Source organism: Phyllobates terribilis, unplaced genomic scaffold (genome assembly GCF_046119375.1).
Source record: "Phyllobates terribilis strain yellow unplaced genomic scaffold, ASM4611937v1 Scaffold_7__3_contigs__length_470593459, whole genome shotgun sequence".
In the NCBI taxonomy this organism is placed as follows: domain Eukaryota; kingdom Metazoa; phylum Chordata; class Amphibia; order Anura; family Dendrobatidae; genus Phyllobates; species Phyllobates terribilis.
The window spans coordinates 200,254,336-200,271,390 of NW_027362767.1; the positions used below are offsets into that span (position 1 = coordinate 200,254,336).

Sequence of the window (17,055 nt, forward strand, 5' to 3'; positions counted from 1 at the left end):
TGTGTCGGACATACACCTCTTTAGCCAGTTCCGGTGCATTGTGCGACGGGGTCCAATGCACCCTTCAGGAACCACTGTGTACGCACTTCCCCCTGGGAATACCCTTTCCACTACTGTGTAGGGCGTATCCTCCCACCTGTCGCTCAACTTCCCTCCCGGACGCGTGACTCGCACTAGCACCTTATCACCCACCCGGAACTCATCTAGGTGCACCTGCCCCCGATTTCGGTGGGGATGATCCTGCACACGGTCTTTTACTATCCGATGGATTTCCCGTAACCTTCGGCGATGATCCTGGACTCACTCACTGGCTGTACTATATTCGGGTTCATCGGGTACAGTGAGACTCAGTTCTTCGATCTCTCGCCCAGGCCGACCGAACATCATCGCGTAAGGAGTGAATCCTGTGGTGCTATGGACCCGATTGTTATAGGCCCACATAAGTTCTGTGAGGAACTCAGTCCATCGCTCCTTCTGCCTCTGTTCAAGCGTTCTCAGCATCTCAGCAAGGTTCAGTTGAACCGTTCACAGGCCCCATTTCCCTGCGGATGGTAGGGCTTTGTCCGGGATTGCTGAATCTCATAGACTTGTAGCAACTCCATTATGAGCTGACCTTGGAAGAAAGCACCTTGATCTGAATGTATCCTTTGAGGACACCCATAAACCTGGATGAAATGCTTACAAATTGCCTCCGCTGTGGACTTAGCAGTCTGATCCTTGGTGGGGAGAGCGACGGCAAACTTAGTAAAGTGATCAGTCATGACCAGACATGTGTTATGCACACGCCCGGACTGACTGGCGTGTGCGGGTGTTGTGGTTCCACTGAACCATGGACCGGAGAGTGCCTGGAGGGGCGTGACTAAGTATCTGGCCGATCCGACCAAGGTGGCACGACGGCATACGACGCCAGTGCACCAGGGAGAAACCGGGCAGAGGGACCAGGTGCTACTCCAGGTCAAACTTCGGACACGGGGGTTGACCCACACTGGGATTACTGGAACAGGCAGGTTAGGCTGGCACAGACTGGTGGATGTAAGCAAACACGGCAGGTATGCAGATGGGTGGATACAGGCGAGTATGCAGGCAGGGAGGTACTGGCCGAAAGGACGGGCTGGAGCACAGAAAGGTTAAGACCCAGTACAGACTGGGTCACAGAACCACAGATGCGGTAGACAACCACAGCAGAGAGGGAACGCCCGAAGCGGTGGGCAAGAACAGAGCAGGACGGGGCTGCAGGAGCAGCGAGCACAAGCAGGGCAGGACAGGACTGCCGGAGCAGCGGGCAGAAGCAGGGCAGGACAGGACTGCCGGAGCAGCGGGCAGAAAAAGGGCAGGACAGGACTGCCGGAGCAGCGGGCAGAAGCAGGGCAGGACTGCCGGAGCAGCGAGCAGAAGCAGGGCAGGACAGGACTGCCGGAGCAGCGGGCAGAAGCAGGGCAGGACAGGACTGCCGGAGCAGCGGGCAGAAGCAGGGCAGGACAGGACTGCCGGAGCAGCGGGCAGAAGCAGGGCAGGACAGGACTGCCGGAGCAGCGGGCAGAAGCAGGGCAGGACAGGACTGCCAGAGCAGTGAGCAAAAGGGTCAGAGCGGAGCAAGGCTGCCGGAGCAGTGAGCAAAAGGGTCAGAGCGGAGCAAGGCTGCGGAGCAGTGAGCAAAAGGGTCAGAGCAGGCTAGAACCGCCGGAGCGGTAAGCAAAGGAGTCAGAGCAGACTAGAACCGCCGGAGCGGTGAGCAAAGGAGTCAGAGCAGGCTAGAACCGCCGGAGCGGTGAGCAAAGGAGTCAGAGCAGGCTAGAACCGCCGGAGCAGTAAGCAAAGGAGTCAGAGCAGACTAGAACCGCCGGAGCGGTGAGCAAAGGAGTCAGAGCAGGCTAGAACCGCCGGAGCGGTGAGCAAAGGAGTCAGAGCAGGCTAGAACCGCCGGAGCGGTGAGCAAAGGAGTCAGAGCAGGCAAGGCTGAGTAGGGGGGACAGGGCTCTGTTCACACGGAACAGACAGGAAGGGAAAGGCAGAGCCAGACACCCACAGGGTACTTGCAGAGAAGTAGCGAGTGGACCACAAACTCACAAACGGGAGTACAGAGACAACAAGCAGGAGTTAGGTACGAGTTCAGACTCTGCAGAAAAAGGAAGGGAACGGACATAGAGGCAAAACAGGTAAAGGATAGGAGAGAGTTCAGACTGGAACTGAGTGTACGGAGGAGACCGACACAGCAGCGGAATACAGGAGCGGGTCTGGGAATACGGCCCCCAGAGAGGCAGGACGAACAGGCAAGGAGCGTGTTCAGACAGGACAGACAAGATACAGGAGCGGGTCTAGGTAATCGGCCCCTAGAAGGCGGGAGGAACAGGCTAGGAGCGTGTTCAGACAGGTCAGACAAGATACAGGAACGGGTCTAGGTAATCGGCCCCTAGAAGGCAGGAGGAACAGGCTAGGAGCGTGTTCAGACAGGCCTGGAAATACAGCCTCCAGGATAGGCAGACAAGAGAACACAGAACGGGACCTGGCACCTTCAGAGTGCAAGCACACACTGAATGAAACACTATGCTCAGGCAGGAATAGATGGGAGCAGCTGAGCTATATACCAGGTGACAGACAGCAATAGGCTGAGGACGCACAAGGGGTGTGACCCACAGCAGGTACAAAAAGCAGGAAGTGATCGGGCGCCGCCCTCAAGCAGCAGAAACAGACACAAACAGACAGCATGGAGGGAAGCCAGAGAGACATTCTGGACTGGAGATCAAGTGCGCGCTCTTGCACAGTGGGAGATGGACCACCATGCAAGGACGCCGCCAGGTATGTTACAGTACCCCCCCCCTTACGCCCCCTCTTCTTCAGGCCTGCCAGAATCTTCCGCAGGGAATTCGAGGACCAGTCGTTCACTTCAAGGAGATCACTTCCACTGTCCACAGGAAAAACTGATCTCATCTGGTTAGCTAGGATGCTACCTCCTATCCAGCCATCCTCAGCAACAGACGAAACGGGTGGAGTACCAGGAACAGCACACAAGGAAGTCTCTCTCCACATATTTTCAGGTGGCACCCCAGAGGGTACAGGAGACAACTGGAAGTCCTTCACCGGGTTGGAGGGGGACAGAGACTTGGGGGTAATCTCTGCTTCGAGGTACATCTTGTCAAGCTCACAGGAAGAAATAGACGGGTTATCAGGTACATAATGAGGAAAAGTCACTGTCTCTTTGTTATCTGGTGGTACCCCGGAGGATTCAGGAAACAACTGGAGGTCCTCCGCCGGGTCAGAAGAGTGCAGAGGCTCAGAGAAAACATCTGCTTCAGAGTACACTAGGTCGGACTCACTGGACGAAGCAGGCGAGGTATCGGGTACCGAGTATAGGAAAGTCTCTGTCCATTCACCACCAGGTGGCACCCCGAAGGGTTCTGGAGACAACTGGCGGTCCTCCGCCTGGTCAGAAGGGTGTAGAGACTCACGGGTAACCTCTGCTTCAGAGTACACTAGGTTGGACTCACTGGACGAAGCGAGCGAGGTATCAGGTACAGAGTAAAGGAGAGTCTCTGTCCTTTCGCTACCAGGTAGCACCCCGAAGGGTTCTGGAGACAACTGGAGGTCCTCCGCCTGGTCGGAGGGGTGTAGAGACTCGGGAGTAACCTCTGCTTCGGAGTACACTAGGTTGGACTCACTGGACGAAGCGAGCGAGGTATCAGGTACAGAGTATAGGAGAGTCTCTGTCCTTTCGCTACCAGGTAGCACCCCGAAGGGTTCTGGAGACAACTGGAGGTCCTCCGCCTGGTCGGAGGGGTGTAGAGACTCGGGGGTAACCACCACTTTGGGGTACCGATTGTCAGGCTCACAGGACGAAGCGGACAAAGTATCGAGTACCGAGTGTAGAGAAGTCTCTCTCCATTTGTCATCGAGTGGTATCCCGGAGGATTCAGGAGGCAACAGGGGGTCCTCCGCCAGGTAGTAGAGGTGCACAGACTCAGAGGTAACCACAGCTTTGGAGCATCCTTGGACATGCACACCGGTTAAAGTCTCTCTGGCTTCCCTCCATGCTGTCTGTTTGTGTCTGTTTCTGCTGCTTAAGGGCGGCGCCCGATCACTTCCTGCTTTTTGTCTGGACAGGAGCCCTCTGCTCCCGGGACTTATTCAGTTCACATGCCCGGCACCTACCACACACTTCTCTCACAACTTCTTCTAAGCCAGGCGTGTACACATACCGGTCCAGCCAACGATAAGTCTTCTCAGGCTCGAAATGTGCAACCCACGTATGAGCTTCCTGGGCAATGTCCGGAGCCACTGAAGCTGGAATTACTACCTGCCAACGGTACCCCAGCTCCGCTGTTATGTAGATCCAGCGATACAGTATCCCCTCCGCTATGGCCAATCGATCCCACTGCCTTAGCAGCTTTTGTCCTTCTGCACCCAGCTGGGCTCTTGCTTTCCCGTCGGGCCAGTACTTTTGACTCAGCCATTTCTTTACTCGTGACAGTTCGGAGTCTGCGTCCTGTAACTCAGCCCACTCTTGACGAGTCTTGCCCAGCAACGTAGCCACCCGTGTCGCCACCCCACTTGAACGTGCCAAGTCCACAAACACAGGCAGTAACCTCAAATCGGGGATCTCAGTATCCTCGAGGTCTTCATCCACCCCATGCTCGGGTGCGCCTCGGGTTACTCGTGATAATGCGTCAGCATTTGAGTTCTCTTTACCCGAACGGAACCAAATCCAGTAATTAAACTTGGACATCCGCGCCACCCATCTCTGCTCGGCTCCCAGCTTAGCGTTTTCCAAGTGCGCAAGCGGATTATTGTTCGTCATCACGATAATCTCAGAACCAGCCCGATACTCATCAAACTTCTCAGTCATGGCCCACACCAGGGCCAACATCTCCAGCTTAAACGAGCTGTAATTGTCCAGATTTCGCTCGGTGTCCTGTAGAGACCGGCTAGCATACGCGATGACCCTCTCACGCCCATCTTGTTTTTGGACTTACATGGCTCCCAGACCATGGAGACTTCCATCAGTATATAGGGTGAACGGTTGGTCAAAGCGAGCATACGCCAATAAAGGTGCCTGTAAAAGGACGGCCCTGACCTGATCGAATGCCTGTTGCTGTCGGTCCGTCCATCGAATCGGCTGATTCTTGTGCCCCTGTGCCGTCCCTTTCAACAACTCATTCAGTGGTTTAGCCACCTTAGCAAAGTCTTTCACAAACCGACGGTAGTATCCGGCTAAACCGAGGAACGCCCGTACTTCTCTCACGGTCTTGGGACAGGGCCACCCCTGAATGGCCTCAATTTTACTCAGTGCTGGTCGCACACCCTCAGCCGACACTACATGCCCCAGATACTCGATCTGTGTCTGGAACAAGTGACATTTCTTTGGCTTGATCTTAAGTCCATTGTCCCTCAGTTGGTGCAACACTTGCCGGAGCTTCTTCAGGTGGTCGTCGAACGAATCTCCGAATATAATCACATCATCCAAATAGATCAACACGGACTCGAAATTGTAATCACCCAAGCAGTATTCCATTAACCGCTGAAATGTTCCTGGAGCATTAGTCAGTCTGAAGGGCATTCGATTAAATTCGTACAGTCCCATTGGCAAGATGAATGCTGTCTTCTGCCGATCTAGAGCTGCCACGGGCACCTGCCAGTAGCCGCTGGCCAGATCAAGAGTGGAGAGTGGAGGAGTACTTCGCCTTTCCCAGGGCTGACAGGGATTCCTCAATCCAGGGCAATGGGTAGGAGTCACGTACTGTGTGCACATTCAGCTTACGGTAATCAACACAAAACCGTATGGTTCCATCCTTTTTCTGGACCAGCATGATCAGTGCGGCCCAAGGACTTTGACTCGGCCGGATCACCCCATTATCCAGCATCTGCGCCAGTATTCCTTTGCCCTCCTGATAAAGACTCGGTGGGATCTGGCGATATCTCTCCCGAATTGGGGGGGGTGTTTCCCGTGGGTATCTCATGCTCCACAGCCTTGGTGCAACCAAAGTCTTCATCTCCCCTGGAGAAGGCAGCCTGATATTCCCACAGTGCAGCCTCCAGTCTGTGAGCCTGTTCGGGAGTCAACTGGGGCTCATCCACTGCCTTGATTTCCATAATCTTTCTGCCATTCCACTCGGGCATGGGGGATTCTTCAGCTGCCGTCTGCATCGACACGGTCCAGGCATTCCGGCGGACTGCCCTCAGTGTGAACTGGCTTTTGGTGATGACTCCTTCACCACACACATACACATCAGCCAGCTTCGTGCCCACTGCCAGAGTCACCTCATGATTCTGCAGATTCAGACATCTCACTGGTACACTTCCATCTTGCACAATGGCCACTGTTCGGGCTATCATCAGGCTATCCATGTCTTCTGACCGTCCCACCGGTTCCAGAATCACCTCCACACCATTCAGTTTCCTGTGCGTCCCTACCGGCATCAACACAAGCTTTTCTTGACCCGGAGCGATTACAACGGCAGACCCGCATGGGACATACACCGCTCCCACTGCTCTTCCTTCAGCCGAACTCTTTTGAATGCCGCACGAATAGACCACCTGTTGCAGGGCCCTCTGCATGGCTTTGTGGGATGTCGCTTGTTTCCAGTAACTCGGACCATCGCGCTCAAACAAAAGGGAGTCCATCTCTCTCAGGATATTCATTCCCAGAACCACCGGGAGATTTGGCCTCGCCTGAGTCTTCACGAGTACCACTCCTTTGGTTCCCAACACCTGGCCGCACAGCTGTACTCTCATCCAGGCGATGCCTGCCACTTGAATTTCTTCATTATTAGCAGCCTTCAGCCTTAGCAGGTGTCCCGACTCCGTTTTGACAGTCTCTTCGAAGTGCGTCATGAAAAATTCCATCGGCATGGTCATCACCTCCGATCTGGTATCCACCAAGCATGCCACCTTCTTTCCTGCAAACTGCACCTCCAACGTGGGACTCTCTGCAATCAGATCTTCAGAACAGACATTGGGCATTGATTTTCGTTCCTGCCTCACCATATGCCCAACTACAGCGAGGGCCTCTCTTTTACCGATGGCGGGACTTTAGCCGGCAGGTTCCTAGGGCAGTACCGCTGCATATGCCCCAGTTGTCGGCATCATCAACATTGAACCGGTCTTCTTGCCCTACCTCCAGATGCCTCAGGTCTAGAAGCAATCGGCTTCCTTCCTGAGGTAAAGGGGGGTTGACCATAAAGGGAAATAGGGGGGTTCGTCAAGGCCGAGCATATCGGAAGCATCTCCCGAACTTGTATCTGTTGTACCTGTTCCATCAGGTTTTCCACGGTTTTCTGCAAAGCCGCCAGCTGGGCCTGAACAGGGTCTGGTCTCAGCTCTCTTGTGTTAGCCACTTGCAGGCTACTCCACTGAAAAGCAGGTTTCACTTCCAAAGTCTGTGCTACCGCCTCTTCCTGTATTTCGGCATAGGTGACACGAGGGGTATTCCGTGCCTTCAGCAACAATTCGCTCCTTAGCGCCTCACTCCGTATCCCCTCTATGAACTGATCCCAAAGAATGCTGTCGACATCGGCCTCAGTACCAACGGTTACAGAAGACTTCTTTTTGATCTCCTGATGCAGGTCCTCCAGCGTGACAGCATACTGGATCAGGCTTTCTCCGTCTCTCTGGGTCCGAGTGAAAAACTGTACTCGTAGTTGCCCTGCTGCCGCCACATGATCAAATGCTTTCTCTAGTGTCCGGATGATGTCGTCAACTGTCTTTCGCCTATCCTCGGATTTTAACAAGACAACTTTGCGGGCATTCCCCTCCAGAGTATTAAGCGCGACTTCTGGTTGCAGCTGAGAGCTGACACCGTGCAAGGCAATGGCATTCTTCAACCTGCCTACCCAATCACTGAACAGCAAGTTATACCCATCAAACTTGGCCAGGTGGTTAAGTAGTGTGCCCTTTGCAGAGCAACCAACTAATCGGTCTCTACCGGTCACAACGGGAGGAGGGGGGTGGATTACTACAGCAGGCACGGCAGCACCTTCCGCGCTACTGTCTCCATTCATGGCGAGCACTGTATCCTGCCGACTATGCCAAGATGTAACGACCGGAACGCCGGTCGAATGTGTATAAGGGATACGGCGCTGCTATAAATGACTCCGACCTCATATAGTGGCAAATAACTTTCTTTATACTGGTCACACAAATGACAGGGTTAAACGATTCTACAAAATATGGGCCACAACAGCCACTAACACAAAATGCAAGTTATGCAGCCCGAGAGAGCTCGAGTGCCAATCTCGCGGGAATGAGCCAAACTACCCCTGGGCTATGCCACTCCCACCCTTGTTCAGTACAGGGCCTACCCAAGATGTTAACGCAGAACACTCATATATATATTTAGCCAACGCGTTACCTATACAGTGTACAGTTTCTCTTCCTACAATAGCAAAGAGAAATCTCTCAGACTTAATACATATACAAACAGTTAACAAATTAAACCTTTTATTAGACCCTGATCTCTGGCCACGGGGTTTGATCAGCTTCTCCTTCTCACCAAGCTCTTCAGCACATTCAGGTGTAAACAGGAATTAGAATCAATCTCAGTCTCAAAGTGTAGTTCACAACAGGGCTCCTTTCATAGTATCCACATACACAGAATCTTAGTATGTCAGATCCTTCACAATCTCTGGATCAAGCCTGATCAGTCCATCAGCAGTGATATACACCAGGCAGTTCTCAGCACTACTGGAATCACTAACTAGCTTTCCCTAACTGACTACACAGTTGGTTACCGGTCACATATCTCAGTTACTCACAAGGCACAGCTTCTTCTTGGACACACCGTCTGGCTGCAGTCTGTACAAGTTCCCAAACGTCGCCCTGGGCATCAGACATGTCTCGTCTCCTCGGAGGACTTCTGGTTCTGTGTTTCCTGGGCTTTTTACAGATCCCTGGGCTTTTTCTTTACTTGTTTCTTGCTGACCCCTAATGGCCGGACTAAGTCATTGCAGGAGAAATTTATACTGTCAGTAATATGAACTCATTACTAAAAAGACATGTCAACATGTTACAAGAGCGCTTAATCTTGTAGCCCTTTCACAATTTGTAATATTTACCATGTACAGTTGCTTACAAACTTTCTGGTATTCACAAACTAATCAAACAAGAACTATTTAGATAGCTCAATACACCTAATATGTGGCTTCTCATCATTCAACTTAAAATACCACTTGAACTTACAGAATAGGTTTCCAACAGTATTTCTAGGAAAATTCAATGCCTTCGTTAAAGCCTTTTTGTATCTTTTTCTTTTTTGTGCAAGACAACAATATCTTCTCTTCATTTTTGGACCATACTCTTGACATCATAAGTATATCATCGTCACCAGAACCACCATAAGAACATGAATACAGTATATCACCAAAATCACCATCAATACACGAATACATCACCAGCACCACCATCAGTACATGAATACAGCACCGGAGCAACTATTGGTGCATGAATACTTTACCATAACCACCATCAGAACATGAATACCGCATCAGAACCACCACATTACATAAATATAGCACCAGAGCCACCATTAATACTCACTGGCTTGAGTTGATGGCACAAACTGCTCAGAGCTGCTGAGCTCCCTGATTGGCAGCAGCATTGTCAACATGACATCAGAAATTCAAAAAATAACAGACACCAGAAGCAGCAGTGGAGACAGTGAAGCAAGTTTTTTTTTTTTTAAAGACAGAGGGCAGGGGTTTCCCAAAGCTTAAAAGCCCCTTTAAAATTTTGCCACTGTGAAATGTATTCTTACTGAGAAATTCATGAGGTAGTGTGGATAATGGAAGTTGGACTCCTAGCTCTAAAAGCACATTGGAGAACCACCAAAATGTAAGGTTTAATGTTGTAACGGATTAAACTCCATTCCAAATGATATTTCTTTAAGTAAAATCTGCAAATTGCCTCTTTAGAAAGGAAGAGGACTTGACTCTGTTTTTACTAGTTTCAATTGGAGATTTTGGATACTGCGTGAAGGCCGTATTTGGCATTCAAGCTGCCGTAGGCACTTTAAGTGGCCGCGCCCGCTCTGTTAAGTCAGACTAAAAGTGCACATACCCATTAGATATTAGTTAAAGGAGTTATCCAGGACTATATATTTTTTTACTATGAGCAAAAAATCTAACAGGCCGGTAGTTGCTAAATATCTGCCTGTTCTATAGATGCCGGCTCTGAGCAGTCATTGACCGCTCCTGCTGGTGATTCAGCTGCTCCACATCAACAGAGCAGCTCTACCTCTTCTCCCTTAGACATTTGCTTTTAGCTGTAAAAATGAAAAATCTTTCAGACACCCATCACTGGTGACTGCTGTGGTGATGGCTTCTCTCAGAGAACAATGGTTAATTACATTAATAGTTAGTATATATTATATTAACACAAAATATAAACATTAATATATTATTTACAGCTCTCTTAAAATAAAAATGAATATCTTTGCAACCATAATTTTTAGTCACAGAATATGCTGTTTTTTCCAGGCCTCATTGTCCTTGCAACCATTACTCCTGAGTCGTCCCTTGATTCAGGTCACGAAACAAACTCCTCAGAACTTACAGATGTTTCCGAGATGGTGACAGCTATGAAACAGCATCACAACACTGCTTACTTCTTGGCCCAACACCTTAACAAGGAGAGTCTGCTTTCTCGAAAGGATCTCCCATTCAGATTACAGACATGTACTGCTCAGGCTGTCCTCTCCTCTCCTTACTCTTTAGGTCGCTTGGACACAAGCCCTCTGTTAAAGCCTTCAGTTTTACAACAGCATTTGATCGGGCCCGGCCTTCAACAAGAGTCAACAGATGCAGGTTCAAATTCACTGTTTAATTTAAATAATGAAGTATCCACACACATATCTCCTGAAAAATCTATGGAAGACCATTACTTTACCACACCCCTGAGGACCACAAAAATCTCACAAAGTGTTCCAAAAAAGAGTACCTTTCCTTCCTCAGCATTCACAGAAAGCACTGCTGATGCAACTTTGTCATTGCCAACAGAAAATGGCCACAAGAAAGGTTATACAACTCAAAAGGATAAAGATCTAGGGGAAAGTAAACCCTTACCAGATAGCCAGTGTGATTGCCGAATACCACAAGGACACTCCTCACCAGTAAGATTGGGTGAATCAAGTAATGGCGGACATGATGTACTTCACTTGTCTCCAACAGATGATGAGAGACTCCATGCTAAAGCTTGTTCTGCCAAGACACAGGAAGAACAGCGTCAAGGCCAAACAATAGTTGAAAAAAAAGTGGTCAACAAATCTCAAGTGGAAAATATAGTTTCACCAAACCTAAACAAAACAAAGCAAGAAACAAGTGAAAAAGGTGTCAAAATGGAGCAAATTCCTTCTGCCTCCAATAGCCTCTTGCACACACAAGACAATGCAAAAATAGCAGTCAAATCAGACATTGACATAGCCTCAACCTTAAGAATATCTGAAAAAGTGCCTACTCCAATTCAGCTAGAAGATTGTGATGCACCAGCTAAACCGAGAGCTCGAGCCCCTTTTAGGTTACGGAAGCTGTTTTCTGCAACATTCCCCACACGTATGAGACGAGAAACGGATGAGCGCCAAGCACAGCTGCTTAAGGTTAAGCAGTATGAAATGGAATTCCTTGAAGAACTGCTTAAGCCACAGGGAAAAATAAGTGGTCAACGCAGTGAAGCTCCATCCTCATTGGTACCTGGACGATGCTCATGTCAGGTACGCAGCAGTCCTCTTCAAAAAGTTCCGGGAATGTCTCGTGAACAGAGACGCAGCTGTGATTGTAAGCGTATTGTAAGAGGTGTACGTGTCCCACCTAACTCTGTTCTTGAACCGGAGCCAAGGAGCAGATCAAGAGTGCCTGGCACAGGACCTACAGGAATTAGACTTGTCCGTTCTTCAAGTCTTGAGTCCCGGGGAACAGAAAAGATGTCTTCATGTATTAGTACTTCCACGACACATGATGAAAGTAATCTGCTTTATAATAAATTACCAGAAAAATGTGATGTAACTGATGGAGATAAAAAGGAAGCTCCCAAAATTCCTCCTCCTACTAAATCACAGAAGAAAGACAGTGAACCCTCGATGCCTAAAACTAAAACTGTAGATACAACAGGGAGCAAGGAGGAAACAAGAAATCCAGTTATTCTTCCACGGCAAGGAGACATTATTTCTGTGCAAACCAAGTTGCCTGGAGAAGAAGGGTCAATTACGGGGGAAAAATGTTGTTCTTTTCGTCATTGTTTTAACTGTCGTAGATGCTTATCTGCTGATGACAACAACGATAAAGATGAATTATCCTACTCCATTCCCATGCAGATACTCCCAGGAATGCGAATAAATTCAGATAACACACCTGTTTTAAGTCACACCCTTCAAGTCCTGGATGCTACTGTATGTAGTGGCCCAGAAGATATTCAAACTCAAGAGATTGATCTCCGCATTGCCACTTTTGAGGGCAGTCTTGCGAAAGTTAATGCATTACGAGGACGTTCTTACTCCCTACCCGATGGCTTCATGTCTGTTCAACTTGACACCAGTGAACTTCTTACCATTTTGCGCCAGTGCCTAGTGAGCACTGAAGCAGGAACACCTAAGCTTAATTCGGTGCACCTGAGCAAACGCAAACAAGAATTAACATTGCGTTTTAAGGAATTCAGGGCATCTTGCAGAAGAATGGCTGGAGTGGATAAGAATCCAGAGCATATGTTAACCGCAGTGACTTCTAGCTTTCAGGTTCTTTGTGGCTTGATTGAGACTTTTGTAAAATTGGTGTTTGTGATCCGATCAGAAAGTCAACGTCAGGAACTGTTAAGCAAAGTAGAAGAAGTGGTGAGAAATTATACATTCTTGCTCAGAGCAGCAGAGGAATCCAGTGCTCGGACAGCTGGACATAGTCAAACTGTAGTAGGCCAGTTAGCCAAGCAGTCTGCTACAGTCGCTACAGCGGTTAGCACCTTTTCCCGATCTATAAAAACCCTAATGAGCAAGTAGTGTAGAAGGCTCCTTATATACTAAACATGCTTGAACTTATGTGAAAACTCTAACAAAAAAATATCCCTTTTGGATACTACCAGCCTTAATATGCATACGGGAAATAGGAGTTTTGGTAAAAGATTCTTAAGTGCTTATGACTGTATAATATCGATCAAGTTCATCAATGTTTTTTGGTGACAAGAAATCTGTGTTACTGTGCTACACCGAGACGTCTGATTATAAAACATCAATAATAGAATTGTCTCTGTATATAGCTACCATCCCACTGTGATTTTCTTGGTTCCACAACTTTTCCTTTCTAATACGTGAGGATTTTTGTAGCTAAAAAAAATCCAAAAAAAGGAAGGAAAATGGGTGGAGCATGCATATATTCCCCTCAACTGAAAAAAAAAATTTGAGCATGAGCATAGGCCAAAAAAATATATATATATTAAATAAAAGTTTTAATTTAATAAGTCTATTTTTCTACTAATGTATGTATTTAACATTCACAATGTAAAATAATATTATAAAGAACCATCATAGCAATCACCTGCTCATGACCTTAGCAGACTAAAAATGATCTATAGGCAAAATAATGGCTGTGATCAAAAGTGAATATTCTGTGTATAGCAGAGTAATTGTGGACCAGGCACACGACCTGCAATACAAAGTGCTTGGTTTACCCATCCAACCTAGGTTGTATATACTATACTAGTGAACTGACTTACAAACCTAATTACAAATTTAAGCTAGGCATTAACTAGAGATTTTAGACCTACGACTGGGCTATATTCCCTAATTCTACCAATTTGCCAACTTTTTTGGGATATACATGGAGGGATCACTAATTTATGGCCAGCTTAGAGTCAGCTAACTTCAAGGTACAAGCCTCAAAATGTTTTTGTAACTTAGGGAATATACTTATATAACTGGATAGTAATCGTCACAATGGTACTTTAGATGTTTTTGTTTTTTTCTAATAGTATATTAGTATAAATGTGCCTACAGTTGAACTTTTCTGTATAATATGATCATGTCAAGCATAACAGGAAGGGTAGCTCCATTTCTGCCGTGTCCAAATCTTAGGTTTTAAAAAAAATAAAAATATTACTTTCCAGCCAAAAGCGTATGCACCTGACCTAAAACTTTTAGAGTTAATCCCATTCTGTATAATTAGAATATAAATATACTCATATTACATAAAATATATTTTTTCCACACCTCCAGTCCTCCTGACACATTCACACTGTACACTTTCTCAGAAACCAGACCTGTGAACTGTAAAAATATATGTGTTAAAGGGTTTGTCCACTACTTTAAAATGAATGACCTATCGGTCAGGAAGATTTTGCTGTTTAATCTGAGATCAGAATGATGTAGAGGCAAAGACGCTGATTCCAGCAATGTTTTATTTATTGGGCTGTGTTTTGCTGTTTCAATAAAATTAGTGTTTTATCAGCAGGAGATTATCACTAAAGGACTAGGTGTCTTGTGCCTAACCTTTAATCCGACGCCATGTTTATGGTGCAGGATTAAAGCTTCTGCTGATACAATCTAGCACCAGATGGTCAGATTTAAAAAAAAAAAGAAAAAACAGTTAAAAAAAAATAGAAAGAAGTATTTTTGTTCATACACGATACATAAAAAACTGCATATATTAGGTATCCACAGGACGGTAATATCTTGGAGAATTCACTCAACAGGTTATTTAGTGTGAAATGTGAACAGTAAAGAATATAAACAAAAAAAATCAACAAAATGTTTCTTTCTATAATTGTGTCGCAAAAAAAAATGATATTAATTGCACAGTAATTTATTTGCAGACCAAAATAAACCAAGAAATAATCCCGCATAAAACAAAGCCTCGTACGGCCACGTTAGCGAAGTATTAAAAAGTTATGGGTGATGAAAAGAGAGAACAGGCGAAACCGAAAATAATTAAAAGGGTTAAAGGTCTCACTGTGCGCCTGGTATATGGATCCATTATGACTCCATACAGCCTGTGAGATTTACATTGATGTGATAGCACACCCATAGACGTCTATGGATCCCTGTTGTACCTCTGTATGCCTCTGGTTTTACCTGGAGGTATATAGAGTTTTTTCATTGTCAGGCCCAGAGGTAACGGGGCCATTACCATCTCCGGAGCAGGTGGCATTGTGCATTATGATGAGCGATTGGACTGTAAAGTGCCCATATACTGTTCTTGCCCAGGGGCCTCTTCTGTCTGTGTCCACCAGTGAGACTAGAGTACTAAATTACCAAAATTCATGTTTAGGAATCCCACAGGATGCCATGACAGATCCCACAAAATGTACGAAGCGCTGTATTACAGCTCCGCACCTCTGTCCCTCCTTATGCCTCCACATATGGAGGTTTTTTCCTTAATGTGCAGTGTGCTGCCGTGTTTCGCCAGCATTCTGAATTATGAAGATGTTCTCTGTATGGATCACTATCCAGTAACACCCGGGGGCCCACAGTCCTGCAGTCTGGGTGGGTTCCACCATACAAGCTCTTGCACACAGCTTTGCCTTTTAGTAGGTGCAATTAAGCCCCCCATCCCCATTAGACTAATGACCGGGTTCAGCTGACACTATAGTGTGTACGGGGGCATCGGACAACTGATTGTCGGGGGAGTTACGGATCCGGATGGGAGAAACAGATGAGATCGCTGCCAGACGAATGAACGGCTTAATTCATCAGGGGAACAAGGCAGATGGTTCGTTTAAGAATTGCACTGCTATCACAGAGAAGACATATGCATGTTGCCGGATATTTTAATGTTTATTTTGTTAATTAAATATTTCTAAAAAATGTTATGTTAAATGGCTATCATACTGTGTGGGTGATTGTGGGAGCCATCATTCTGTGGGGGGGATTTGGTGCCCAACATACTATGTGAGGGGCCGTGGTTCCATCATATTGCTGTGGGGGGCTATGGAACCATCATTCTGTTTGGGGGGGGGGTTCTGGGACCATCATACTGTGTGTGTGACTGTGGGACCGTCATACATGTTTGGGGGGCTGTGGTTCCATAATTGTTCTGTGGGGGACTGTGAACCATCATAATGCTGTGGGTGGATGCGGGGGTCATTATACTGTGTGGGTGACTGTGGTGACCGTCGTACTGTGGTCCCATTATACTGCTGTGAGGGGCTGTAGGACCATCATACTGTGTATGGAGTGTGGGGTCCATCATACTTTGTGGGGGGCTGTGGTTCCATCATCTTGCTGTGAGACTATTATACTGTGTGTGGCAGTTGAGGCCATTATACTGTGTGGGGGGCTGTGGACCATCATACTGTGTGTATGGGGGGGTAGGGGCCATGATATTGTGTGGGGGTTGTGGGACCATCATACTGTTTGGAGGGCTACAAGACCATCATATTGTGTGTGGGGCTGTGTTGGCCATCATATGGCGTGGAGCGTCTTTGAGACCATCATACTATGTGTGGGAGGCTATGGGGGCCATCATACTGTGTGGGAACTGTGGGACCAATATACTTTGTGTTGGGGGACAGGGGCTGTAAGGGCCATCATACTGCTGTAGGAGAGCTGTTGGACCATTATACTGCATGTGTAGCTGTGGGGGCCATAATATTATGTGGGGACTGTCATACTGTTTGGGAGGCTGTAGGACTATCATACTGTGTGTGGGGTTGTGGAGGCCATCATATTGCTGTAGGGGGCTGTGGTACCATCATACTGTTTGGGTGGCTTTAGGACCATCATACTGTGTGGGGGGCTGTGTGGGCCATCATTTTGTATAGGTGGCTGTGAGACCATTGTACTTTGTGTGGGGGTTATTATACTGTGTGGGATGCTGTGGGACCATCATACTGTATGTGTGTGTGTGAGGTGGCTGTGGGGGCCATTATACTGCTGTAGGAGGCTCTAGGGAAATAATACTGTGTGCGGCTATAGAATCATTATACTGTGTAGGGACCATCATACTGTGTGTGGAGTGCTGTGGGGGGCATCATACTGTGTGGGAAGCTGTGGGACCATCAAACTGTGTGAGGAGCCGGGGGACCATTATACTGTGCGGGGGGCTGTGTGGTTATCATGCTGTTTGTAGGGCTGTGTGGGGTGGGGGACCATTA

The 17,055-nt window shown here is 47.7% G+C and overlaps 1 protein-coding gene across 1 annotated transcript in view; it reads left to right on the plus strand.

Annotated features, from left to right (window-relative positions):
* Positions 1–15,881, plus strand: part of FRMPD3 (FERM and PDZ domain containing 3) — a 409,804-nt gene extending 393,923 nt beyond the window's left edge. Inside the window, exon 17 of the mRNA XM_073639657.1 lies at positions 10,464–15,881. Coding sequence (XP_073495758.1) covers positions 10,464–12,967 — 2,504 coding nt within the window. The 3' untranslated portion in view covers positions 12,968–15,881. The remainder of the gene's footprint in view (positions 1–10,463) is intronic.
* Positions 15,882–17,055: the final 1,174 nt, after the last annotated feature.